This window comes from Trematomus bernacchii, unplaced genomic scaffold (assembly GCF_902827165.1).
Source record: "Trematomus bernacchii unplaced genomic scaffold, fTreBer1.1, whole genome shotgun sequence".
Lineage (NCBI taxonomy): Eukaryota > Metazoa > Chordata > Actinopteri > Perciformes > Nototheniidae > Trematomus > Trematomus bernacchii.
Window position 1 is genome coordinate 875,976 of NW_022987552.1, and position 27,406 is coordinate 903,381.

The 27,406-nt window shown below is 38.5% G+C and overlaps 1 protein-coding gene across 1 annotated transcript in view; it reads left to right on the forward strand.

Annotated features, from left to right (window-relative positions):
• Nucleotides 1-27,406, forward strand: part of LOC117477170 (CD109 antigen-like) — a 48,747-nt gene that overhangs the window by 11,503 nt on the left and 9,838 nt on the right. The window contains exons 3-25 of the mRNA XM_034123817.1: nt 1,310-1,479; nt 1,687-1,715; nt 3,128-3,364; nt 4,247-4,372; nt 6,142-6,181; nt 6,269-6,350; nt 6,915-7,011; nt 8,175-8,316; nt 9,403-9,512; nt 11,095-11,346; nt 12,867-12,965; nt 13,050-13,112; nt 13,706-13,879; nt 15,798-15,947; nt 18,011-18,100; nt 19,122-19,191; nt 19,287-19,410; nt 20,168-20,285; nt 20,871-20,984; nt 23,099-23,317; nt 23,858-23,999; nt 25,515-25,691; nt 26,976-27,057. Of these exons, the coding sequence (XP_033979708.1) occupies nt 1,310-1,479; nt 1,687-1,715; nt 3,128-3,364; nt 4,247-4,372; nt 6,142-6,181; nt 6,269-6,350; nt 6,915-7,011; nt 8,175-8,316; nt 9,403-9,512; nt 11,095-11,346; nt 12,867-12,965; nt 13,050-13,112; nt 13,706-13,879; nt 15,798-15,947; nt 18,011-18,100; nt 19,122-19,191; nt 19,287-19,410; nt 20,168-20,285; nt 20,871-20,984; nt 23,099-23,317; nt 23,858-23,999; nt 25,515-25,691; nt 26,976-27,057 (2,907 nt within the window). The remainder of the gene's footprint in view (nt 1-1,309; nt 1,480-1,686; nt 1,716-3,127; nt 3,365-4,246; nt 4,373-6,141; nt 6,182-6,268; nt 6,351-6,914; nt 7,012-8,174; nt 8,317-9,402; nt 9,513-11,094; nt 11,347-12,866; nt 12,966-13,049; nt 13,113-13,705; nt 13,880-15,797; nt 15,948-18,010; nt 18,101-19,121; nt 19,192-19,286; nt 19,411-20,167; nt 20,286-20,870; nt 20,985-23,098; nt 23,318-23,857; nt 24,000-25,514; nt 25,692-26,975; nt 27,058-27,406) is intronic.

The window sequence follows — 27,406 nt, forward strand, 5'->3', positions numbered from 1 at the left end:
TAATGAGAAACTCAATTAAATCAAATGACATTTTTTCTAATTAGTCGACAAAACCAAATGTGCTTTAGTCGACTGTCCATATCTTCAGACGGGGGAAACCCATTTTCTTTGAAAAACATGAGGATTTATTCTGTGAGGTTTTAAATTATTTTAATTGCATATTGTGTTTTTGTCATTCCTGTATGTGTGTTAGTTTTACGCTTGTATGAATTGTTATTAAGTGCTATATAAATTAAATACATTCTAATTTGTTTAGTATTAACCATAAAGAATTGAAAAATGCTGTGTACTCGTTCCTCTGGATAATCCTCAGGAGTGGAGTGCACCAGCTGGGCGTAAGCTGGGCGTAACTCTACGTCCGACGTAGAAGCGAAGGTTAAGACCAAGCTTGCCGGTGGGCATGTATGGCGTGCGACCAACAACCAATCACATTAATCTCCCGCCCCGGACACACAAGCACGCGGTTTGATTGGCTAGCGCTTGTACTGGCATCTGATTTGACTGGCTGCCGCTTCCGTCGACGGTTGAAAAGCTCCATTTGATTAATTCAAAAAGGGCTTGTCTGCCGAAACGAAACCTCTCTATCAGCTCACTGAATAGATGTCCAGTGGGTTTTTTCGATCACGGACGACTCTTTCTCGTCTTAATGCCCTTTCGTTGTTAAACATGTAAACAAGGCGCACTGCCATCATTATTTTCCTTCTTGCCTGTTTTACGTTACTATGGATACTAGTCTGTCTTTCCAATTTACGCCTGCTTAAGACCAAAGGTTAAGACCAAACTAAAGTTATGACTAGTGCACCACTTAGACTTAAGCCCTGTATTCGACATTGCGTTGCGCTTGGGTTTTTACGCCTAGTATGGAACTAAGTGATGCAACTTTAGTTTGGTCTTAAGACTTATGACTAGTGCACCACTACGTCGGACGTAGAGTTACGCCCAGCTTACGCCCAGTTTACGCCCAGCTGGTGCACTCGACTCCAGATGACTGTTCATGACAATAAATAAAATAATATAAAACAATAAGAATAAAATGAAAAAATAAAATAAGTATAAATTCATTAAATTAAAAATAAAATAATATAAAATAAATAAATGGATAATTAAAAAAAATATATATATATGAAAAAAAATAAAAAAAAGAAAAAAAAATAATGAAAGAAAAAAAATAAAGTAATAATAATAATAATAATATATAAAAAAAAAATAAGAATAAAATGTAAAAAAAAATAAACAATTAAAAAAATATAATAATGTGAAGAAATAATAAATACAAATAAAGTTAAATAGTACGTGTTGTGTCCCTCAGCCCGGCCCCGGACCCCTCCTACCTGCTGTTGGCCCCCCGCTCTCTCCGCCCCGGGGTCGCGACCACGCTCTCCGTCTCCCTGCTGACCCACTCCTCCTCCGTCAACGTGTCCGCTCTCATCCGGCACAAAGACCTCATCCTCAGCTCAAACACCACCATCGTCTCTGGAGGTCAGACCCTTTATAAATCATTAACATTAGACAATTATAAAAACGTAACGATACTTGTTCTGTCTGTTATGTGTGAGTGCACCTTTGGGAATGCTTGGATCTTCGCTGTACTCTGAGTAGTGACAATAAAGGAATCTAAAAACAAGGTTTAATTAGCTTTGCAAGTGTAATTAATTAAATAAATGTGCTTTAAATTCTGGTTTAAAGGGTCGACCCAGCTGCTGACTCTGCCACCTGTAAGTATGACACATTGTTTATTTACACCTGGGGGAATTTTATTTGATAACCATATTTTTAATTATTATATAAATTAAATCAAATCATAATAATAAAGACAAATGGTTAAATAATTATTTATCCTGGGTTTAATTGAATTTCGTAACAGTTGCTCCATTCTAGAAATAAAATAAGGATTAACCCTCCTATTGTCTTCGTTTCCCCCCCTTACTTTGGTGTTTGCTGTCAAATTTGACCGGTCCTGTTTTAACTGCTATTACATTAACACAAAAACAATTAATCATCACCAAATGTAATTTAACACCCTTTCAAACTGTACATATTGTATCAGACTACTGGTATACATGAAAAACTGCAGTAAATATACAAAGAATAGACACTGAACATGTATTGCGTGTGCCAGGTGTGATCCATGTGGGGGGATGGGCACATAAGAGCGGGAAATGTATCAAATTGTTCTGTGTGTTTGATGTGTGTGCGTGTGTGTGCCATGGGGGATGAGCACATAAGGGGACACACACATCTAGAGAGTGTGTGTGTGTGTGTGTTTTTTATCTGATCCGAATGGTTACTAATTCCTTTTCTTTATGACCTGGAACACAATGTGTTACAAAGTTGACTAAATCATCCAAAATTCAATGAAAGTGGTGATCAGCTATTGTATATGTTCAAAGATCTACTGTGAAGGATATCATAAAGCCTTAATGCAATCGAATGTAAAACAAATAAGTTATGATTGATGAAAGTAGTAAATCGGTCAGATTTGACCCGAAGACAACAGGAGGGATAAAAGATGAAAACATTTTATGAACAAAATAAGTTAAAGTAAGAATATGCAATAAAGTATATAATACAAAAATAATACAAATATTTATATAAACGGAGTTAGAAATTTGGAAATTCAAATTAACATTTAATTCAAATTAAAAAAATTATAATAAGAAATTAAAGTAATGATGTGCAAATTGTACTTTATGACTTCATGTAATTAAAGAGGCTGACGTTTAAGGAGCTTTATTGACCGATCCAGCTCTCACAGTTTAGACAATTTAGGAATACAAAGCTCCCTTTTATCATTTCTATTATTAAATCAATTAAGTCAAAGTCAACTTTATTGTCAATCTTTCAGTTTGTGTGTAGAGACAGAGAGATCGAAAAACCGTTTCTCACAATCCCGAGGAATACAAAATACAAATATATATAAAAGTATGTATATAAAAATATATATACATACATAATCAACAGACACATTTATCCATATGCACACATTAAAAGACATAAATAATAGTCAATATATAAACAAAATAACAGTCACTTCAAAATGAACTGTCAGTTGATGAATTATTCTCCAGAGGTTTAGGGGATATCTCTTCTTCCTGGTTGAGATGTTTGGATGTTTCCTCTCCTGCAGATCCCAGAGAGCGAGTCCAGTTACTGGAGCACGTACCAGCTGGAGGTCAAAGGTCACCGGGGCAGCGAGGAGGTTTTCTCCAACTCCTCTCAGCTGCACTTTAACCCCAAAGGCTCCTCCACCTTCCTCCAGACGGACAGGAGCAGCTACCTGCCGGGACAGGTGGTGAAGATCAGAGCCGTCTCAGTGCTGCCTGACGGGAAGCCCCTCCAGAGACCACTGAACATCACCATCAAGGTGAGGAGTTACTCACTACTTACTTAAAGGGGACCTATCATGCAAAATGCACTTTTGTACGTCTTTTCTACATGAATATGTGTCCCCGGTGTTCCAGGGAACTCACCAAGTGTCAGAAAACACAACCCTCTCTATTTTCCTCCATACCCAAATCTCTAAAAAAGGGGCTGCAACGGATCTGATAAAAACTGATCCAGATTTGAACACTGTCCTGACGTCAGGACGGTGGCGCTACGGCTATTGGGCCAACTCCACCAATCAGGAGGAGACAGCCACGGCCATTGCCGTTCGAAAGCGCTGGAGATGCTGTAGTACATATGCCAGGCCTGTAGGTGGTGCTGTTCTCACAGAATCAGCCCTTGCAGAGCAGAGCTAAAAAATGTCAAATTGAGCAAAATGAGGCATGGCTAAAATGCATGATCTGTTTGGTATTTTGAAAAAAAAAAAAAGTATAAATATGCCTTATATAGGTATGGTCCTACACTATATTATTCAAATATAGCATGATAGGTCCACTTTAAAGTAAAATAAAGTAGAAATGTGCAAATATGAAGATGTCGATATTTTTTCAGCAGCAGGTGTTATGTTTTTAAAAAGGGAAGAAAATAATATAAAACTTTATTTGAAATATTCTTATCCTATTTTTGTCCTGCAGAATCGACATGATTTTGTCCAAAAACCTCCTCATAGATATACCAACCCCAGATGTGATAAACAAACCCGGTATATTCAGTATTCTGCTGATTGAATCCACCTCTCCTGGTCATAGTCAGAAGGAGTAAAAGACACTAACTTTAAAATGTAAAAAGCTGAACTAAGAAATGGTTTTCTGTTCTCAGTTTTAAATCTTGATTTCATTTCTCTGTTCCCTCGTTGCTCCAGGACCCCCGGGGGAATCTGCTCCGTCAGTGGCTGGACGTGGAGGGGGTCCTCGGGGTCGTCTCCACAGAGTTCCAGCTCTCTGAAAACCCTCCTCTGGGGAAATGGTGCATCGTCGCCACCATCAACGTGAGTCTGGTTCATCTCAACAGTGGCTCTCAGATGCCCCTTTCACACCAACGCAGTCCCGTTCTAGCTCCGTGCTAGAGCTTTTCTGGTTCGGAACCGGTTCTTCTTTTCAGCCCCCGTTGTGTTCACACCGCCCAGCTGCCGCTGCTGCGTCATGACGTCACCGTTTACGTCACTGATTTTCTCCCCAACGGCACTCACTACAACAACAATGGGGGACTGCGTCGGGTCGATGATCGTGTTGCTTTTAATCATACGAAGCCAGATTAAATTAAATAACGACTTCTCCAACCTTATACTTTTCTCCAGAGTGCCGTGGTTCATCGTTTATTAATGTGTTTCAGCGGCATGTACCGACCGCTGCAGTGCTGGCTGCTCTTCCACGGGAGTTTATTCTCCCGTTAGCTCCGGGTTAGCTCACACGGCTCTAAAGTATTCACTGTCTGACTGTCACACAAGCAGCTGATACATATCCCCAGTTCCCCTTAAGTGAATGTGTGTCAGTCTGAATTGACGCTGTTTGGCATCACAACGCTGTTATGAAAGTTTCTCTGGTATAACATGGGTGATGTTAGCATAGCAACCGAAGCTAAACTGACTACTTGCTAAGCCGTTTTCTACAGGCACATTTTACCGGCGTATTTTTCATTATGATTCTACTTGTGATAGTCGGACATGACAACCTGTGCAGCCCATGTATTGATTCCATCCGATAGCTGCTATAATAACAAACAAAACGTCTGCCTGCTCTCCACAATGATCAATAACAGCGAACGGATGGTCAAAGTAAGGTACAAATAAACAGAATCACACGAAGCCTGGTTAGTGTTGCCTGACTTTATAAAGTGTGGTTTTTTTATAAGTGTGTGGTTGCCTTCTAGTCACTTTGCTCAGCGCTACTGCTTGTTACACTTTTATTTGCCGTAGGCTACTCGCCATAAACTGTTAGCTCAGGTTAATCTCGCCCCACGTATGCGGTTCTTGCTTCTAGACCGACAATTTTTTGGTGCTTGAAACGAACCAGATTCCGGAGCTTAGAGGCGGCTCCGCTGCGGTGTGAACAGGAAAAACCGGTGCTTTTCAAGCTCCAGCTCCGAACCGGGCCTGGAACCGCGTTGGTGTGAAAGGGACAAGAGAGGGAGAGTGTTAGGCTGCAGTGGATCTGGAAGTGGGTTTTTTCTAGCTGTAGAAAAAGACAGAATAAATGGATTTAAAGAAAAATCTTAAAGCAGTTTTTTAGGTAATGATATAAACAAACAAAATTAACAAATCTAAATCTAAAAGCAGTTATTTTTCAGTGAATAAATTAACAAATACATGAATAAAAACAATTTGTGAAGCAGTTTTTTTAGATATCGATATAAACAAGTAAATCATTTTTAGTAGTAGTTTTTTTCAAGGTGATTAAATTAATTAAAATGTTTAATTAAAAATGAAAAACAGGGAATTTTATGAAGAAATTCATTTAAAAAGAATTCATCTGAAAGCATTTTTTAAGGTGATTAAATAAACAAATAAATGATTGGGGTTTTTTTTATCTGAAAGCTGTTTCAAGAAAAACTAAATAGGAATACAAAAATATATCCCTGCCAGTGAGCCAATATTCACCAGAAATGTAATAGATGTGCATATACATACATGCAACATACACATACACACACTCTAAACATACACACTGACATATGTGTAAAAAAAGTGTATATTTCAAAAATATGCAGTGCTCATAATGTGACCTTAATAACACATGTTTATCGTCTGTGTGTTTACAGAGGGTCTCAAGTGAGAAGTGTTTCCATGTGTTATATTACGGTACGTACACTTTCTATATTTCTACACTGAATTCTTGATGAAATATATGTTTTCCTGTTTATTTAGCTGTTGTTTGTCTTCTTGCAGATCTGCCGAAGTTTGAGGTGGTGACAAACGCTCCGAGTGTTATCCTGCGTGGAGAAACCCTGCGAGGCTCCGTCAGAGCAAAGTGAGACAGTTGTAATATTTAATATTTACACAGAGGTGGGAGAAGTACTCAGATCGTGTACTTGAGTAAAACTAGAAGTACTCAGATGTACTTGAGTAAAAGTAGAAGTACTCAGATCGTGTACTTGAGTAAAAGTAGAAGTACCAGAGTGTAGGAATACTCTGTTACAGTAAAAGTACTGCATTCAAAATGTTCCTCAAGTAAAAGTAGAAAAGTATTATCATCAAAATATAGTGAAAGTAGCGACAGTAAAAGTAGTCATTGTGCAGATTGGTCCATTTCAGAATAATATATATGATATGTTTTATAATGATTGATCATGAAAGTGTTCTCAAAGCTGGTAAAGGTGCAGCTAGTTTGAATGACTTTGTATACTGCAGGGTAGCTTGTGGATTTACTCCAGGTGGAACTAAAGTCTGATTTAACACTTGATTATATTTCACATCATTCATCCACATCTGTAAAGTAACTAAAAGGGATTAAATACATGTGTGTGGAGGAAAAGTACCTCAAAATTGTACTTAAGTAAATTTACTTTACACTTGTGTGTGTTTCCACCCTCAGGTACGTGTATGGAAAGCCCATTCAGGGACACATGAATATAACGTTTATTCATAAGTTCAACCATTTTCAAGATGCTTATACCGACGAAGGAAAAGAGGTGCGTCATTTTATTAAAACATCCCGAGAGAAATTATATTCATAATATATTCATTATAATATGATTTAAACAAACCATTTCTACAGCATCCAGTGATTAAAAAGAGGACTAGATCAATTTTAATTTAATGTATTGAGTCAGAGTTATGGGTTATTTAACTATGTAAATATTTTTTTTATTATTAGTATACATAAATACGAAGCCCCTAAAGGTTCATGGAAAAAGAAAAAAGTATCTTGTGCGCACAAGATACTTTCTTATGGTTAGACACATCGAGCTGCCCGATTATTACGCCATATTATTAGTTTTATGAAGAAGATGTCCGGTCGCCGGGGCGTGTGCGTGCGTGCGTGCGTGCATGTGTGGTTAAAACGTAACAGCCTCAATCTCTATTCAGCTGTTCTAATGAAGGTAAACACAGTGAAGGCGGTGCGTAAAAGACACAGCCCTCTGCGCGCAGATAGCAGATACTGTGAGTCTGTGAGAGTCACGGACATGAATTCATAGATCAAAGCAGACTGGTTTACAGACTCTCCTAGTTCGCGAAACCGGTGCTTAAACAAATAGCTCTACACCTCTGGCCGACATGTCCCTAAAATGAAGTCTGAGTTTGAAATATATCTCAAAAAATGTATGCACTGCCATTTCCCCACATCAACATAACAGTCTGCAATGAAACGGTTGTCTCCTGTGCGCTCCACTTCCTCCTTGGCTCACCGGTAAGTTTATCGTGCACACAATTGTTTTTTTTCCATTAACCTTTAGGGGCTCCGTACATCAAATATGAGTTATGAAACCATCCCTTTGATGTGGGGTAAATTAAGAAGGGAATTCATAATTAAAAAGAACATTTTAATAACTGTTTTTTTATATGTTTAACAAACATAATTTTTTTTAAAACAGTATAAATAGTTTAAAAAAGACATGCCTTATTGTACGTCTTAAATCCAAAACCTGTTGTATTTAACGTTGAGGAAAAATTATAATAAATGTACACATTTTTTTATATTATTGGACGTTTCAATAATAATCATATTAAAAGGGAATCATGATTAAAAAAAATAAGACAGACATGTTTTTCATATGAAATCAATACAAATAACAATATCAGTTTAATTAATTTGATATAAAGTGAAAATGGCCTCACTGCTGCTTTGTTTCAGATTGACGGGGAGGCGGACTTCCTGTATGAAGTTCCCGACTACAGCTACCGTCCGAGGAGCATACGACAGTCAGAGATGTTCTACCCGAGATATATGGAGGATAGTTTAGAAATCATTGTTAACGTCACTGAACACCTCACAGGTAATCAATTATACCTGGAGTAGATATAACTAATATGATGATGAAGAGAACTCTGAATGTGAGTCAAGCTCATTTTGCCATGGAAGAGGAGAAGACCGTTCATAAAAAAAACGCCTTTGAATACACCTGCTATTTATTCATAAAATGTGTATATAGGTTCATGTTACATCAATCAAACTTGTATATTATCATAGTGACATCTCAGGTATATATATATTATATATCCAGCTTTGGAAATCTGTTTTTATGTACGATTTCAGGTCCAACATGTCCATATAGTATGTAAAAAGAGCTTTTTGAACATTAAAGCATGGAGACATGTCACAGTAGAGACACTACACACTGATATACACCTGAACATCAGCAGGAGAGGACTCTTTAAAGTAGAGACACTACATACTGATATACACCTGAACATCAGCAGGAGAGGACTCTTTAAAGTAGAGACACTACATACTGATATACACCTGAACATCAGCAGGAGAGGACTCTTTAAAGTATAGACACTACATACTGATATACACCTGAACATCAGCAGGAGAGGACTCTTTAAAGTAGAGACACTACATACTGATATACACCTGAACATCAGCAGGAGAGGACTCTTTAAAGTAGAGGCACTACAGTACATACTGAACATCAGCAGAAGAGGACTCTTTAAAGTAGAGACACTACATACTGATATACAGCTGCAGATTTAATTCACAGTGAGAAGACTGAAGTGAAGTCCTCTTTTATTGTGATATGTTGATTCCAGTATGTTTTATCTTTCAATATATTTATATCGTACTACTTTTAGGCCAACAGATTCATAGATGAATAAAGGATTCATTATAAACATGTTGTTAAAACAGCAAAATACAATCTCATGATGAAACCAATGAATTCCCGTGGAATCGCCCCAAATTGTTGGCTCACAGGGTATAAAGTGAACCCATAAATATGTATTTTTTAGTAACCGTTTAGTCTTATTGTTCCTAAATCTCTTAATCTCAAAGACAATCAGTGTTCGATTGTCTTACAACTAAATGAACTTTTAACTTTTGATTATTAATCTGATTTTAACGATGTGTTTCCTTGTTTCAGGCCTCACATATAGCAGCAAGACAAACGTGTCGTTGGCAAAGTACAAATATGAGAGTTCATTTCAGGACCATCCAAAAACACTACGGCCCTCTCTGATGCTCCCTGTCACGGTAAGGAAACTTATATTTTCGTAGTTTAAATCCATTTAAAATAATTCACTTTAAATATTAGTTTACTGTATATACTCCATTTCCCTAATTTAGTTTGTAATATTAGGTTTTTTTTTTTAGGTAGTAACTTGCAAACCCGAGCTCATATACATAGATTTATTACAAAATAACATTATGAAAACTTGGATTTTCAGATAAAAAGCTATAATGACTTTCGGCAACAGTTCTAAATTGGTTTCAGTCCTACTTAAAGGACAGAAAAACCTTTGTTTCTTTAGGTAAATACACATCTGAGTTGACAAATATGACATGTGGGGTACCTCAAGGCTCCATCTTGGGGCCTCTTCTCTTTAACGTCTACATGCTACCACTGGCTCAGATAATGAAAAACAACAAAATAAGTTACCATAGCTATGCGGATGACACAAATTTACGTAACAATTTCACCAGGAGATTATGCTCCAATTCAAACACTGAGTAAGTGCATTGAACAAATCAATGACTGGATGTGTCAGAACTTTCTCCAATTAAACAAAGATAAAACTGAGGTAATGGTTTTTGGAGCCAAGGCAGAACGTATAAAAGTTAGCGCTGAGCTTCAGTCTGCAATGTTCAAAACAACAGATAGAGCCAGAAATCTAGGTGTAGTATGGACTCTGACCTGAGTTTCAACAGTCACATTAAAACAGTTACTAAATCAGCCTACTATCACCTAAAGAACATATCTAGGATTAAAAGACTAATGTCACAGCAGGATTTGGAAAAACTTCTCCATGCTTTTATCTTCAGTAGACTCGACTACTGCAATGGTGTCTTTACAGGTCTCACTAAAAAAATCTATTAGAAAGCTGCAGCTAATTCAGAACGCCGCTGCTCGAGTCCTCACTAACACTAAGAAAGTGGATCACATCACTCCTGTTCTGAAGTCCTTACACTGGCTTCCTGTGTGTCAAAGAATAGATTTCAAAAATATTGTTGCTGGTTTATAAAGCTTTGAATGGTTTAGGCCCAAAATACATGTCTGACCTACTGCTAAATTATGAACCATCCAGAACTCTCAGGTCTTCAGGGACTGGTCAGCTTTCTGTCCCCAGAGTCAGAACTAAACATGGTAAAGCAGCGTTCAGTTATTATGCTCCAAATATCTGGAACAAACTCCCAGAAACCTGCAGGTCCGCTGCAACTCTTACTACTTTTAAATCCAGGCTGAAGACTTTTCTTTTTGCCGCTGCTTTTAATTGAACTATTCATATCTTAAACTGCACTGTAACTTTTATCCATGTATTTTTTCTTTTAATGTTTATGTTATTATCTTTTCTTTTTAATGACTGATTTTAAATGCCATTTTCTTAATGTCTTCCATTTTTGTAAAGCACTTTGAATTGCCTTGTGTTGAAAGGTGCTATATAAATAAACTTGCCTTGCCTTATAATGAGCTTCACCTTTCCCATATTTTCATTTCTCAGTTCAAAAAGCATTAGTATAATTCCATATTATGTGATGTACCCAACACATCTCTATAATTCAACCTAAAGAATTTAATTCAAAAGGATTATTGTCAATGATTGTCTTTGTTTTATAGCTGAAAATATCCACGTACAACGACGAGCCGCTGTCAAAGGAGGATCAGAGAAAGACTGTTAAGGTGTCGGTGATGCAGCGAAAGCGAAATCCATGGAGCTGGTGGTTCGCGGATAGAGAGAGAGTGGGACGTCCACGATTAGAGGAAGAAGAGAAGATGGTGCTCGAAGAAATGGAGTTCCCCGTCCCAGCAGACGGATTAATACCCCTCAACATCCAGATAAAGAACGACACTGAAACGCTCACCATTGATGTGAGATGATCTGTTTATCACCTTAAAAACTCTTGCCCTTTAACAATGACTCGGTCAATATGAAGGTCAACCAAACGTGCATCACACAGATGATTTAGTAGAGTTTTTAACCTGTAGTAAGTTATGTTGTTAAGCGCTTTGAGCACCTGAGGCCTGTACTACGAAGCTGGATTTTCACTTAGCCGGCTAAATTCAGGGAAATCTTGGGCTTTCCGGTCCTACGACGCTGGTTCTCTTTTTAGCAGGCTAGATTTCCATGGTAACTTATGCTGAGCGGCAAACCTGCTCCGGAGCAGGTTAGGTGGCAGGCTAAGAGATCAACTCAGTGAAAGCACCGCCTGCTGACCAATCAGAGCTCCGTGTGCGGAGTTTAAAGCTATCAATTCATATTACAGGATAGAGGAAATACAGAAAAACTGCCGTTGCAGGAAAGACAGCCGGCCAAAATCAACTGACTGTGTGAACGTGAAAATTAATACAATATCCCCTCCCATCTTCAGAGCAAGCTGACTATTATAATATTAGCGTTAAGAAAGCTTACTTAAATATCTGCCACGACATAAGTAACCGGATCAGAGTAACATTAAGTACAGTCCGCGGCACTGTGAGTGCAGACGTCGATGTGTCCCATTATCATTCATATCATATCACATCATAATGTATCATATATTTCCTTATCTGAGTCAGCTTCTTGAGCCGTATCTGGCCGTGCAACACTCACAGTGTCACATACTGTATGCAGAAGTATTATTTTAAGCAACACATTAAGTTGACGAAACACTCGAGTCAAATGTAATTAAAGTCAGATCGTGTCTTGGACGGGGCAGTGATTTCATAAACCTGTTAATGTACGCATTCAAACTCTTTTTCTTTTACCAGCTGTATTCACCTTGCAGGTGCAGCTATGTGGCTTTTATCCTGGATAAAGTGTTTAAGACATGGATGTTTAAAGTTTAACTTCTTCATATTTGACTAATATTAAAGTTCACTTTTCATTCAGGAAGTATGACGCTGCGCTGTCAGTACGGTTGTCCGTGTTTGAGATTGGTCGAATGCTCCAAATACCACCCCTTTCATGTGAACGCGCACCTAACTAGATAGGACACGGCTGGCTTGAGCGATCCACTTGATAACCAGCGTCGTAGTACAGCTTGGCGCCAGCGCATACGTTTTGGCTTAGGCCAACCGGCTAACTCCAACATATCCAGGTTAAGTTGAACCAGCTTCGTAGTACAGGCCTCAGGAAAAACACTATATAAATAACATGTATTATTATTAGTAAAGCTATGGAGCATTTTTTGTTTTATGCAAAAGCAACCTTTTTGTTAATCACCTGCACAAGAAGCTCAGGTGACACGAGTACAAATTATTTTCAACACAGATGCAACAAATTAACTGGGATGTGTAAGTCAGCCGCAGACACCAAAATAACGTCAGCAAGATTTTGTAGCACCATGAGAGAAAACTAGACACTAGTTCAGATATTTATGTTGTTTATTTGTTTGTTTGTTTGTTTTCAGGCGTTTTTTGAGGACAGCCATTCCACTCTACGGCTGTACAGCATCTACAAATCGCCCAGTCACTCCTACCTGCAGATTAAAACACCTGAACCTCCACAGGTAAATATGAAACGTCTGGTAGCATAATGTAAATACTTGTGTACCTAAAAAAATATGTCATATAAACATATTCTCTTCCTGCAGGTTGGTTCCCCCTTGGAGCTTCACATTGACAGCAACTTTCCAATGTCTGAGGTTCACTACATAGTAAGTACAACGTTAAAAACACTCATTTAATTCATATTTATAATTCTTCTGAAGGTTATCTATGTATTTCATAGTTGTTTTTAAAATGGTTTCATTTTTTTACTTCTAATCGTGTCTTACTGCACCGTTATACACCAAAGAATATGCATCGTGTGTAAAGCTACTTGACAATAAACCTTGATTCTGATATGGTATTCTATTTATTTACATCAGTAGAAATTGTCTGAGGCTTAAAGGTAGACTTAGGGCAAGTATAGAATAAACTTGATTATGTCACATTATCTAAATTGGATTTGTGTGATATTGTATGATTTTATAAAAAATATTTCGTTGCTTTATCCTTACATATTTTACACCGCTATTTCATTAACAATATCTTTTAGTTTCTGCATTTATTATCTGATAAAGCGCTTTGCAAATGTCATTTTTATCACTAAATTCTGTCACTATACAACTTTGGAAAGTAACAATATGTCTGTCATCTTGTTTTGGTGTTTTTCTGCCCCCTAGTGGCCTAAAAAAAGTCAATGAATGCAGTTTTGAAAATAAATAAGATAATGGCGGTTCTGACGTCTACCTTCTGTGTTTTAAAGGTGATGTCCAGAGGTCAGGTGGTTTCTGCTGGGAAAAGCTCTGGTGTTGTAGTCCTTTCCCCAGAATCCACCTGGGCTCCTGTGGCCTGCATCATCGTTTACTGCGTGCATCCCAGTGGAGAGATCGTTAACAATGTCATGCATTTACCCATCACACAAACTCTACAAAACCAGGTGAGATATCGTCTCAGGTGTTTAAAATTATGGTTTAAAAAAAGGACACGGTGATACTTAAGTTGTGTTATTCTTGTATTGTGAGTAAATGTGTTATTAAGTTAGTAAAACCAATGCACAGTAAAGTGAAGTTAATGCTAACTAGCTTTGTATTAGCAAATTGGTGATAAGCCTTAACTTTTATGTAATCTGAAGCCAATTAAATGCTTGAAAAGATGGCATATAAGAGTCTAATGGTGCGTTCACACCGGACGCGATGCGGTTTTTGGGGGCGGCGCTATTACATGTAAAGTTAATGCAAAGACACGGACAGACGCAAATTCACTCCGGCGGCGCGCATGATGCGGTTGATGGTAATGCCGCAGCGTGATTGAGGTTATTGGAGGGGGCCGCGATAACCTTTCGAGTTCAATTTTTTCAACTCGAACGTCAAATTCGCATGACGCGATCTCGCGGTAGCCAAACAGCGGTGAGGATCTCAGCCTGCCGTTACTGACGTTGAACCAGAAAACCAAAATATCAGCCGTTAGCTGTTAGCACTCAGAGCTCACAGCTCCTCATATCTGTTCAGAAACTAGACAAAAGTTAAACAAGTAAAAACCACAGACTGCCTGTGTCATGGCAAATACAGTCGCTGGTTTATTTATGTCTGTAGGCCGTTGTTGTGAGTGTGGACGGTCGGAGCATATACAACGTTAGCTTAGCCGATCTCCATTCAGAAAACACGCATTTTAAAAAGGTTTTTCGCCTGCCGTCTGTCTGCAGACTTGTCAAAGCATTAACTCATGGTTTTTACTAACCGGTATCAGTATGTTGTTACTTCGGCTTAATTTTGAAACGTGTATTACAATTAAATCACGGTCAAATATGTTCATCTTGTTGTAGTTGTAGCCCCTGAGCCAGCACGTCTTGTTTGAATGATGCGAGTAAACAGCTGACAGCCGCGGTGAAACTCGAGCGATTAGAGCGAAGCGAATATTCGCATCACGTCCGGTGTGAACGCAGCATAAGTATAATATATCTGACTGTTTTATGAAATAAATGGTCGTCTAGTAGTTACTAAATTGGTTGCAAACGACGCTTTAAGAATTTGTCTGGTGTTAGTGACATATAACTTTCTTAATGGTAGTTTTAATGGATGAGGTCCTTTGTTAAGATGTTAAAGGGGAAATATGCACATTAGGATCAAACTTGTATTGAATTCCCACTAAAACAGGTTTGCTGCTTAAATATTGAAATTATAATAATTACCATACTGTCAGTCTGAAACTGTGTAATTGCTCAGTTTAGGCAAATATCTCCTTAAGCCATCCCTAAACAGCAGATGTTTACAGCATTTAGACTTACTGTATATGCCTTATAGTTATATTTACGGCCAAAAAACAGAATTTTATAATTTGTCAACATTTACCACCTATTAAAACCACTTTTCTGTGACAAAACCTGATGGCTAAGTTGCTGAATGTATTGTAGTTGCACTGATGTGGTTGAATAAAGTGGTGAATGATTATGTGTGATGTGTGTGGAGGAAATTCTTAAGAGAAACTGATAAATGTTTCATGGACAAAGTTTGTCTTTTGTTATATTTAATAAAGTAATAAAGTCAATATACAAGTGAAATCGATCTGAAAAGCAGGAACAGAGCTACTTCATCCTCAGAGGATAAAGAAGTTCTGCTGACAGTCTCTATATATATTCATGAGGAAACAACTCGTCCTACATCCCATCATTAAACCTCCCTTTAACCATTTAAATATCCATCTTTTACTTCCTTCGCCTCCTGAAATGTAAACACATACAAGACTACAAATACAATTTAACAGAGTAAAAGGCAATCAGAGTATAACCCTATATGTTTTAAATGATTATTTGATCATTTGACACGACAATGTGATGATGGTAATATGTTCATTGGCAGGTGTCTCTGAGTTGGAGTGAATCAAAGAGGGAGCCGAAGGAAGAAGTCACTCTGAAGGTGAAAGTGGCAGAAAAACAGTCTCTGGTCGGGATCCTGGTGGTCGACAAGGCCTCAAAGTTATTGGGATCTAACGACATCACCATGAAGAGGGTAAGGATTCTGAACGGGAGCTTGTTTGTTTATTAACATGTGGTGGAAATTCTGCAATGAACAAGTCAAAGAGTTCTGAGTCTTTGAGAGCAGAGTCTCAGTTAGATCTATCCACCTTCCTTTTGCATGCTAGACTTTGAGAATAGTTATATTCATGTTCATTTCATGCAGCCCCTCTCCTCTTTCCACTTCCTGTTTGTCTGGTTAGCAAGCTAGCTACCTAAAATTAGCTACTTTTTGAACAAGCTAGCTAACATTTGCTTACTATCTTACTAGCAAATGTTAGCAGTCTATGTCACGAGCTAGCTATCGTCAAACAGTGTTATGGCAGTGAGAGTATTTATAAAAACATTGTTGGCGTGCTTTTTGTAAAAAGCCAGCAGATCTTCAAAGCTCCTATGAGTTATTTAGAGAGAGTTATTAGATATAAGGAATCCAAATGGTTACGTTCTCCCCAGAAAAAGTATTAAAAATGAATATAAGAAACCCTTTAAAAAAACATTTCTCAGAAAAGTAAAGGTTGATAAAAAAACAAGCGATTCTAAGTTATTGCACTTCCACCCTAAAACGAAATGTAAAACAAGGCAATGCAGAAGGTCCTAGTTCAGGTAAAGAGTAAGGTGAATAGCATTGTAGCACTCTCTTCTCTTCATAATCATAATTTAGAATACTTTTATGAACTAGAAACAAGAAAAGAAGTTTGATGGGTCTTCAGTCTGATGCTAGTGGAGCCTCGCAGCCACGAAACCGTGCCACACTAATTGCGCCGCATAAGCGCATAGGTGCGCCACATTTGCGGCTCAGTCGAGGCTCCCTCCGCAAGATGAGGCCCCCTCCGCAAGGTGAAGCCCCACGCAGTCTGCGTGATCGGCCTGTAGGGAGGGACGGCCCTGTTTTTACCCCAGCTCGCTCAAACAGGTTTTAAACAATAAGTGCAGAGAGGGCAAAAGTAAACACATCCTTTACTCAAGTAGAAGTACAGATACTCGTGTTTAAAAATACTCTGGTGAAAGTAGAAGTACTGACTAAACTTCTTTACTCAAGTAAAAGTAAAGAGGGCTTTGAAATGTACTTCAGTAAAAAGTACCCATAACTAGCAGCTGTTTTAAAGAGTACCTGACCTCCCTTTATATTAATAGAACAATAATGTCATTGTTGGCTAATGAATGTTTCCATGCTGAACAACGGCAACGTTTTCATTGGTCCCTCTTCTTTAGAGAAGACCAGGAAATGGTGGATACACGGATCGTGTTCAAATCAATAGGCACGCAATGACTCTAAATAATAATGACCACGCCACCAAACACACATTCAAACTAAAGGAACCAGCCTGTTTGGGAAATGTGAGAAGTAGAAAGTACAGGTATTTGTGTTCAACATGTAAGAAGTAGAAAGTACAGGTATTTGTGTTCAACATGTAAGAAGTAGAAAGTACAGGTATTTGGGTTCAAAATGTAAGAAGTAGAAAGTACAGGTATTTGTACTCAAAATGTAAGAAGTAGAAAGTACAGGTATTTGTACTCAAAATGTAAGAATTAGAAAGTACAGGTATTTGTACTCAAAATGTAAGAAGTAGAAAGTACAGGTATTTGTACTCAAAATGTAAGAATTAGAAAGTACAGGTATTTGTACTCAAAATGTAAGAAGTAGAAAGTACAGGTATTTGTACTCAAAATGTAAGAAGTAGAAAGTACAGGTATTTGTACTCAAAATGTAAGAAGTAGAAAGAACAGGTATTTGGGTTCAAAATGTAAGAAGTAGAAAGTACAGGTATTTGGGTTCAAAATGTAAGAAGTAGAAAGTACAGGTATTTGTACTCAAAATGTAAGAAGTAGAAAGTACAGGTATTTGTGTTCAAAACGTAAGAAGTCAAAGTAAAAAGTTGTCAGAAAAATAAGTAGTGGAGTAAAGTACTGATACCAGAAAAATGTACTTGGTACAGTAACAAAGTATTTGTGCTCCACTACTTCCCACCTCTGAATAAGTGCTCTCCCTGTATTGTTGCTCTTAGTGGGATGCAACAGTAGCTGCTATATCTTTGTTCATATCTTTCCCATTCACAGGTGCTGAAGGAGATGAAGGAGTACGGCGTTTCAACGGCCGACACCCACTATGGGGAGATGACAATGGGAGATCCGTACTCCGTCTTCAAGGTTAGCCTCGTTAGAGACACAACACAGTATTAAAGGTGTCCTATCATGCAAAATGCATTTTTTTATGTCTTTTATACATCAACATGTGTCCCCGGTGTGTCCCCGGTGTGTCAGGAGACTCACAAAGTGTCAGAAAATAAAACCCTCTCTCTTTTCCTCCGTACCCACATCTCTAAAAATGAGGGAACAACGGAGCTGATCCAGATTTGCTGCGTCATGACGACATTACTCAAATGTGGGCGGGCTTTACACCCACGGGCCAATCAGAAACGTTGCTCTCAGAAACTGAGACGTGTTCTGGAAGTAATATGGTCTGTGTTTACATTAGCATCGCTAACACTCAGAGCTAACCTGTACTGGAGAGAGTATGTGTGAAGAAGCAGGAAATAAAAAAGGAACTCACCTTGTGGTAAACCTGAGAGAGAGAAAGAGTTTGAGCTCCATACTGTTTCAGAAATAATCCTTAATGTGGTTTGGAACATGATATGGAGTTTAATCGGGTGACGCGGGGGTGAGCAGCAGAGGTGGGGAGAGGCAGGGCTATGGCGTCATCCTTATCAGGAAATGATCGTATAGGACGTACACACGGAGCCGTTTGCCCCCCCAGAGCGTTTCGTCCGCAGATCCACCTTGGGATGCGTTATCGTTTGAGGGCTCCGTTACCGCGTTTCCGTGTCGGCCTCGTGTGGACGAACAGTCTCTATAAGATAGAGAACTGTAGCAGATACAACCCGTTTTGTCTCCGTGTGGACGGAGCCTAAGATAATACAAATAAAAACAAGCTGAAATGTAATATTACTAGTTATTTGAGTTAAGATGAAGCAGCGGCAAACATAAAGGTCTTCAGTCTTGATTTTAGAAGAAGTAGAGCTGTCTGTGTAACTAACTGAATTAATGATATTTTCTTTGCATTCAAGCCAAATGAATGTTGTTGAAGCTCCTTCTAAAGAACTTATAAGCGTTTCACCTAAATGTGGATTGAAATTAGTATTTTTTTTAAATGTTTAATGTCTTTCTGCAGACATGTGACCTTGTGGCATTGACTGACGCCACTTTAAACATGAGGTGGAATCCACTGAGGCCTGAATTTGGTAAGTTTTAACAATCAATGTCAATCAAAATCTTGCATTTAAAAAAAGTTGTGTCCATCTGATTCTAATATAAACAATCCTCGTCTTCTAAACAGAGGGCGAGGGAATATTTAATGACATGGTATTCAAATATGACGATTCAAATATGGAGCATCGAGTGGAGCCACGAGAGCGCTGGAACTTTCCGGAGACCTGGATCTGGATGGACAAATACACAGGGTAAAGCTTTAGAAATATAATGAGAGCGGTGCAGGGATGTTGTATTTCTGTGTTAACCCTGAAGGCAGCATCTCCCTGGTCCAATGGGATTCCTCCATGTGATTTTAGATTATTGCAGAAAATAATGGTTCAAACAAACGTTTATGATACTTAGACGTTTAGTTCAGCAGATAATCTCCACATATTAACGCCACTTTATGATTTCTGAAGTAAAAAGCTAATGTTGGGCTATAAAGCAACTAAAGCACGGTCACATGACTTCACGTCACCACCGCTAAGCTAAAGGCGGCTAATGTTGGGCTATAAAGGAACTACAGCACGGTCACATGACTTCACGTCACCACCGCTAAGCTAAAGGCAGCTAATGTTGGGCTATAAAGGAACGACAGCACGGTCACATGACTTCACGTCACCACCGCTAAGCTAAAGGTGGCTAATGTTGGGCTATAAAGGAACTACAGCACGGTCACATGACTTCACCACCGCTAAGCTAAAGGCAGCTAATGTTGGGCTATAAAGGAACGACAGCACGGTCACATGACTTCACGTCACCACCGCTAAGCTAAAGGCGGCTAATGTTGGGCTATAAAGGAACTACAGCACGGTCACATGACTTCACGTCACCACCGCTAAGCTAAAGGCTGCTAGGTTGGCCGTGATGACGTTTGGTCTTCTCATTTTGGGTTAAAACAATAGTTTAACTCTCTGTTAACCATTATCACTATATTTATTAAAACATTTTTTCTGTTTTTCGCAGGGATTCAGACTCAGCAGATATTACTCTGACTGCACCTGACAGCATCACAACGTGGGAAGCCACCGCCTTCGTCATGTCTGAGAACCTCGGCCTGGGCATCGTAAACATGCCTGCTAAGGTATTTAATTCACTATAGTACAAGACTAAATAATAATCCCCAAAATACAAGAGTAACCTTCATAAAACCAATTTTTGTTTATTGATTTTAACCTTTTTCCTTGTTTTGGATAAGGGATGTCAATCGATTCAAATGCATGATGTTCATAGTTAACTAAATCCCAATTTCTTTATCTGTTTTGAATGTAGGCTACCTTTAATGGGATATTTTCCACATTTTTGAAAACTTGATCAATTTGGGAGTGGACAAATATGATTGCTTTATACAAAATGTATATTTATTATTATTGCAACAGTCCTAACTTTGACAACCCTGTTTTGAAACGATTATGGATATCTATAATTGTTATTTTTCTGACTTCGCTTAAATTCAAATCACTTTTTGACTCTCTGAATTCCTTTTATTATTATTTGGAGTAAAAACAGCCATAATATAAAAAATGTAAGTATTTGCTTTGGGAGAAATTCCTAATATTATGCAATTTTTTTACGTGGAAATTAAATTATTATTGGTATAAACCATGCATATTGCAGTTGTTAGTGTTTTTTTTTAAACCTAATGAGTTCCCATGTGACCCTCCTGCAGCTCACAGTGTTCCAGGATTTCTTCCTGTCCTTGAACGTGCCGTCGTACATCATCCGAGGAGAGGAGCTTCTGCTGGAGATCGTTCTGTTCAACTACCTCTCTCAGGACCTGGAGGTCAGTTGGCTTTTTCACCCCAAAAAAAAAGACTCAATCCTTTGCATATTGGATATCTGAGCATCAGAGAGGGCAAAAGTACACACATCCTTTACTCAAGTAGAAGTGCAGATACTCGTGTTACTGTTTAACAATACTCTGCTAAAAGTAGAAGTACTGACTAAACTTCTTTACTCAAGTAAAAGTAAAGAAGTATAGAGAGCCGAAGTCCCTCCCTTTCCGGTGGAACACATGGGACCTTATTTGCCAAAAAAAGGATGGACTAACCCTCACTATCACCACAATGAAACACGTCCAGAAGAATGTCATGCAAAGCTGCCTGCCTGCCTTCCTTCGATTCTCCCTGAACTGCCTGATCTTTTTAATGTTCAATGTTAACCATTTGTGCAGATAGCATGAAGTAGAAAAGATCGCCGATGCTAATGTAGCGTTAGCGTTAGCATGTCTCCCCCGGGGGCATCCGGGCTTAAACAGTGTATTATAGAATGATCACACCGGTGTGACAGTACTCTTCAAAGAGTTCACGAAATATGACTACTACTCTTACTGTTTAACATTTTGGGTTACTTCATGTTACTTCATGCTAAGGCTAATAAAAATGACAAGGCTAAGATGGCTGTAATGCTAACTAACGTGCTTGCTACTAGCTAGGTAGCTAACTTGATCCAGCCACTCCTGGTCCTTTCATCAGACGGGAAGCGAAAGAACGAGCAAGACCCATTGCTGGTATAATTACAACCTGGTACTAAGCACACAGGCATCTTAGCTATCTCTATTTTAGTGGAGGAAAACAATTGTGACATCAGTTATGAGTGACATCACTTACACGACTCTGGGATTTGTAGTCTTTCTAGTTGCGTATTTTTCATAGTCTTATATTTCAACAGTTTTATGACAAACGGTGACTTTTTTGACATGGAAATTATTTTTTAAGATTGACAAACATCATGTGTGTAATTCGTGGCACAATTCAAACGGGATCGAAAGATAAGTTTTCTCTCTCCATTGACTTCAATACATAATTTTTCCGAAATAAGGTCCCATGGAGGTCCCCCGGAAAGGGAGGGACTTCGCCTCTCTATGGGCTTCGAAATGTACTTAAGTAAAAAGTATGGGAGCTGCAGCATAAGCGGTGAATAAAATAGATTATTATTTGGAACACAGATGTTTTTAAGGTATGGTGGATTGCTCTAAATACTATAATCCCCTTGAGCCTCAGCTACTTTTGCAATGGATAGCAAGCCAATTAGAGCTGTATCAAATACAGATATATAGTTACTGAGTTCATATATTTTTATTTAAAAAAAACATACTTTCTGCACATTTAGAGCAACCAGGCTCTTCCTCAGCATTCCTCTAAATATCTAACCTAATAAGAATTATTTTTTGTCCTTTGTCACTCAGTTTAAGAGTGTAGTTCAGGGGATAGGGATGTGTGAAAGTAAAGTCCAGAGTGTGGTGTGTGTGTGTGTAGAGTGCAAGAGGAGGGGAAATGATATTGGTGTAGTGAGAATAACTTATCTGAGTGTGACAGGCCAGAGTAGATCACCGGATTGCAGGTTTTAACTGGGAAGGGGAAAGTTAAATGTTTCCCCAACAGCTCCTGGGTTCAGTGGCAAAACTCCCAAAAATAGCCTGATTTATCTGATGAAGTCCATAAGAATCCACTTTCTTCCTTGCTAGATCCGACTTCCTCTTGGTTCTTTCTCCTTTTCTTTTGAATAACATGCTGTCCTCCTTTTAACAGCACACAGGTGCCAATCATTTCCTTGATTGGTTTCCTCCAGCTTCTCTCAGGGGTGGCTTGATTAGCCACTCCCCTTTTTCTCAGGGAATCTGTAGGAGTGTGTTTACTTTTTCCCCTGTCCTGCTACAGTGGTGCATACATAAAGTAAAAAACACAGATAGCGAACTATATTAATAACACTATAATAACATTACAAAAAATATATAGTAGATTAGAAATTAAAATAAAGCACCCAAAAGAGCAAGAAGTCGGTCTTAAATTTGATATTTTCCTACAACAACATGGCTCTTTTGTGTCCTCGCCCTCTCTTTGGTATTGTGTGTTTCATGTGATCTGGGTGGTTCTTCCTCTGTCTCTTTGTCTACAGGTCAGGGTGATTGTTGCCGAGAATGACACCTTTGAGTTTGTGTTCCCGGACAATGGAGAGCTTCCGATGCCAAATGTTCGCAAAGTGTCCGTTGTGAGTCAGCGCGGCGCATCTGTCCTCATTCCCATCAGGCCGCTGGTCCTCGGGGAGATCAGCGTCTCCGTGAAAGCTCTGTCAGCGGCGGCGTCCGACATGTTGACCAAGACGGTGCTCGTCAAGGTGAAAATCTAAGAAACAGGAAGTAAAATAATGTGGCTGCAGTGAAGAAACTCTTACATTTGATGATTGAGGTCCATTGACGTACATTTTGTAGTATATATAGCACACAGAATCTGCAAAATGTGTACGTTTAAAGAAGCTTACCCAAATCACAGAGTGGAAGTCAGACATGAGAAGTGAAATAATGTTGACCCAATGGAGGGATTTCAAAATGACATATATGAGAGCCATTAAGTTACATTTTGTGGTTTAAAACAGTAAAAAGCAACTAAAACAGGAAGGATAAGAGCTTTTTCAAAGATGCACGCACTACATCATTGATATGAGCAGAAGCAATTAGATCTGAGGCTTTTAAGTGAAAGTGAAAGAAGCTGTGAAGTGAGCAGCAAGATGTAAAAGCTGTCAGTTTGTTTATCAGATCTGTCAACGTGTTAGCCTCAAAACTCCTGATCTCCTTTCACAGCTCTGCTTTTTCCCAGAAGTCTTACTCACCCCGTTTGTTTGTGTCTGGCTGTTTTTCTTGTGATGTTTCCGCTGCAGGCTGAAGGTCTCGAGCAGTCGTTCTCCTCCTCGATGCTTCTTGAGGTTTCTCCGTCTCAGCCGAGTGTTTCCAGAGAGATCAGCTTCTCCTTTCCTGCAGACGTTGTTGAGGGCAGCGAGAGAGCCACAGTAACCGTCGGTGGTATGTAAACACACACAAAAAAACTTGAGTCATGACCTGCTGGGAAACAAACACAGATCCATGAGCATCTGAGGTCTTTGGATTCCTGTAAAATAACAAAAAGGGATTTAAAAATGATCACGTCAGGTTCTTTGCCTCTAATACTGATTGTTGATTAGCTATGTTAGCAGTTTCTTCACAACACCTACAGTACATTTTTACAAGACTTCAGTTGAACACTTGATGAAATAGTTACGATATACCTTGATCCAACATGGTGGTGCAGGTATGAGTCCTTAAACGTGGGAATGAGTCATTTTAGCCCTTCTTATTCCCCTGTCCTTCAGTTTTTTATGTCCTAGGGTCCTTTTGGATTGGAAATCAAATGAATGCATATCTTCAAACAAACTTGGGGTGGATGAGTCCGGTAAGGTTAAAAAAAAAAACATTGTTTCAGGGATGAGTCAATACAGAGCTGCAGGAATGAGTCCCTAAACCCGGAAATGAGTTAGCATTTTAGCACTGACGAGACTTTTAACTGATTGTACTGCTGGTGGATTTAAAAATGGTGGTGACGTGAAGTCATGTGACCGTGCTTTAGTTCCTTTATAGCCCAACATTAGCCTCCTTTAGCTTAGCAGTTGACTCGTGTTTAAAAATACTCTGGTGAAAGTAGAAGTACTGACTAAACTTCTTTACTCAAGTAAAAGTAAAGAGGCTTTGAAATGTACTTCAGTAAAAAGTACCCATAACTAGCAGCTGTTTTAAAGAGTACCTGACCTCCCTTTATATTAATAGAACAATAATGTCATAGTTAGCTAATGAATGTTTCCATGCTGAACAACGGCAACATGACAACGTTTTCATTGGTCCCTCTTCTTTAGAGAAGACCAGGAAATGATGGATACACGGATCGTGTTCAAATCAATAGGCACGCAATGACTCTAAATAATAATGATCACGCCACCAAACACACATTCAAACTAAAGGAACCAGCCTGTTTGGAAAATGTGAGAAGTAGAAAGTACAGGTATTTGGGTTCAACATGTGAGAAGTAGAAAGTACAGGTATTTGTGATCAACATGTAAGAAGTAGAAAGTACAGGTATTTGTGTTCAAAATGTAAGAAGTAGAAAGTACAGGTATTTGTGATCAACATGTAAGAAGTAGAAAGTACAGGTATTTGTGTTCAACATGTAAGAAGTAGAAAGTACAGGTATTTGGGTTCAAAATGTAAGAAGTAGAAAGTCCAGGTATTTGTGTTCAAAATGTAAGAAGTAGAAAGTACAGGTATTTGTGTTCAAAATGTAAGAAGTAGAAAGTACAGGTATTTGGGTTCAAAATGTAAGAAGTCAAAGTAAAAAGTCGTCAGAAAGTAGTGGAGTAAAGTACTGATACCAGAAAAATGTACTTAAGTACAGTAACGAAGTATTTGTACTCCACTACTTCCCACCTCTGCATATGGGGTACGATATATTCACATTAGCATTCTGGTCTTTCTGGATAACCCTTGATGGATGTTCTCTCTGTGATGAAGGGGATATTCTCGGCCCGTCCATCAGCGGTCTCGGTTCTCTGATCCGGCTGCCGTACGGATGCGGGGAACAGAACATGATCCACTTCGCTCCGAATATCTTCGTCCTGCAGTATCTGAATGCTGTGGGGCGGGCGGACCCCGAGACCACCACCAGAGCCACTGACTTCATGAAGAAGGGTAAACACGGCTAACACTGACATCACATTTCAATTAGCTGACACTTAAATCAAATTTACAATAAGTGCAATCAACCATGAGGACACAAATCTAAAGAAAGTAAGAATCCTGCAAGTGCATTTTTTACTTGATATAAGTCTATCCTTTGTTGCATTCTGTGCGTACACATTCATTTTGGTGCATAAACATAAATTACAGCATATTACAATATATAGCTAATTGAGTTCAAATTGATAAAAAGGAGATACACTTCCATATTTTACATGTTCGTCTGCCGCTTGTTGTTTCGCTTTCATTTTACTTTTGAATGTCAAAACTCTTCCTGCACATCCCTGACTGCAGTATGATCTAGATCAGGGGTGCCCACACTTTTTCAGCTTGGGAGCTACTTTTAAAATGACCAAGCCCAAAAGATCTACCTACAGGGCCGCCCCTGCCCAATCTGTGTTGCGAGCGCGGGGGAGGGGTGCTAGTGGACAAAACGACGGATAAACTGTGGCGCAATAGTGCGCCGCATTTGCGCTTCAGATGAGGAGATGGCACAATACAACTCAGACTGGCTTACCTGTACGTCAATCAAGTGGCAAATGCCACAGTAAGGATGGATGATAGGCTAACTTTAAAAAAAATTAAATTAATTATTTATTTTTTTTTTTTTTTTCAATGCCATGCGATTCTAAATTATATTAATTATAAACCCTGATATACTCCACATATTTGAGTTTTCAGGGTTAATTGTCAAATCAATTTGTACTTTTTAGAATTTTAAGAATTCTTGCAAATATTTCTTCTTGTTTTTGTCATAATATATTTTTTAACTATTTTATTAATATTTATATGTTTGCTCCTTTTTTTGTAACCCAGTTCCTCTTACTTTGTTTATGTATTATTATTATAATTATTATTGTTATTATTATTATTATTACTATTATTACTATTATTATGTATTACATTTGACGTCACTCTGCAATTTACTACTGTTTTTTTTTGCACTTTTGGTTGGATGCTAAGTGCATTTTGTTGTCCTATTTATAATAATCATAATAATAATACATTTTATTTATAAAGGCACTTTTCAAGGCTCTCAAGGTCACCGTACAAGGAACACAAAACACAAAAAGCAAAATAGCACAAAAACAACACAATATAATCAATAAAAACAGAGGATGTGTGATCTTGTTCTCTGTGCAATGAAAATACAGTTGATTCTAATCTAACGTATGCACCAAATTATTTCCATGTGGCAATAAACCTGATTCTGATTCTGATTGTGATTTCCTGCAGGTTACGAGAGAGAGCTGTCCTATCAGAGAGACGACGGCTCCTTCAGTGCGTTTGGAGACAGGGACTCCTCTGGAAGCACCTGGTGAGTCTAAAGTTCTTCATATCTGCAGCATAAAGAACATGAACGCCTCCTCAACAGACTCTCATATTAAAGATCTCCTATCATGCTATTTTTAGGCATATATTATAGGTCTCAGATATATACAAATATATAAAAAAACATGTCTATGAAGTGTTTTGCTCAAAACACCAAACAGATCATGCATTTTAGACATTCCTCATATCCCTCTATTTCAGCTCTGTTAGAGAAGTGCTGATTCTGGGTTTGAAAAGAAAAAAGGTTAGCTCTGAGTGTTAGCGATGCTAATGTAAACACAGACCATATTACTTCCAGAACACGTCTCATTGTTTCTGATAGCAACGTTTCTGAT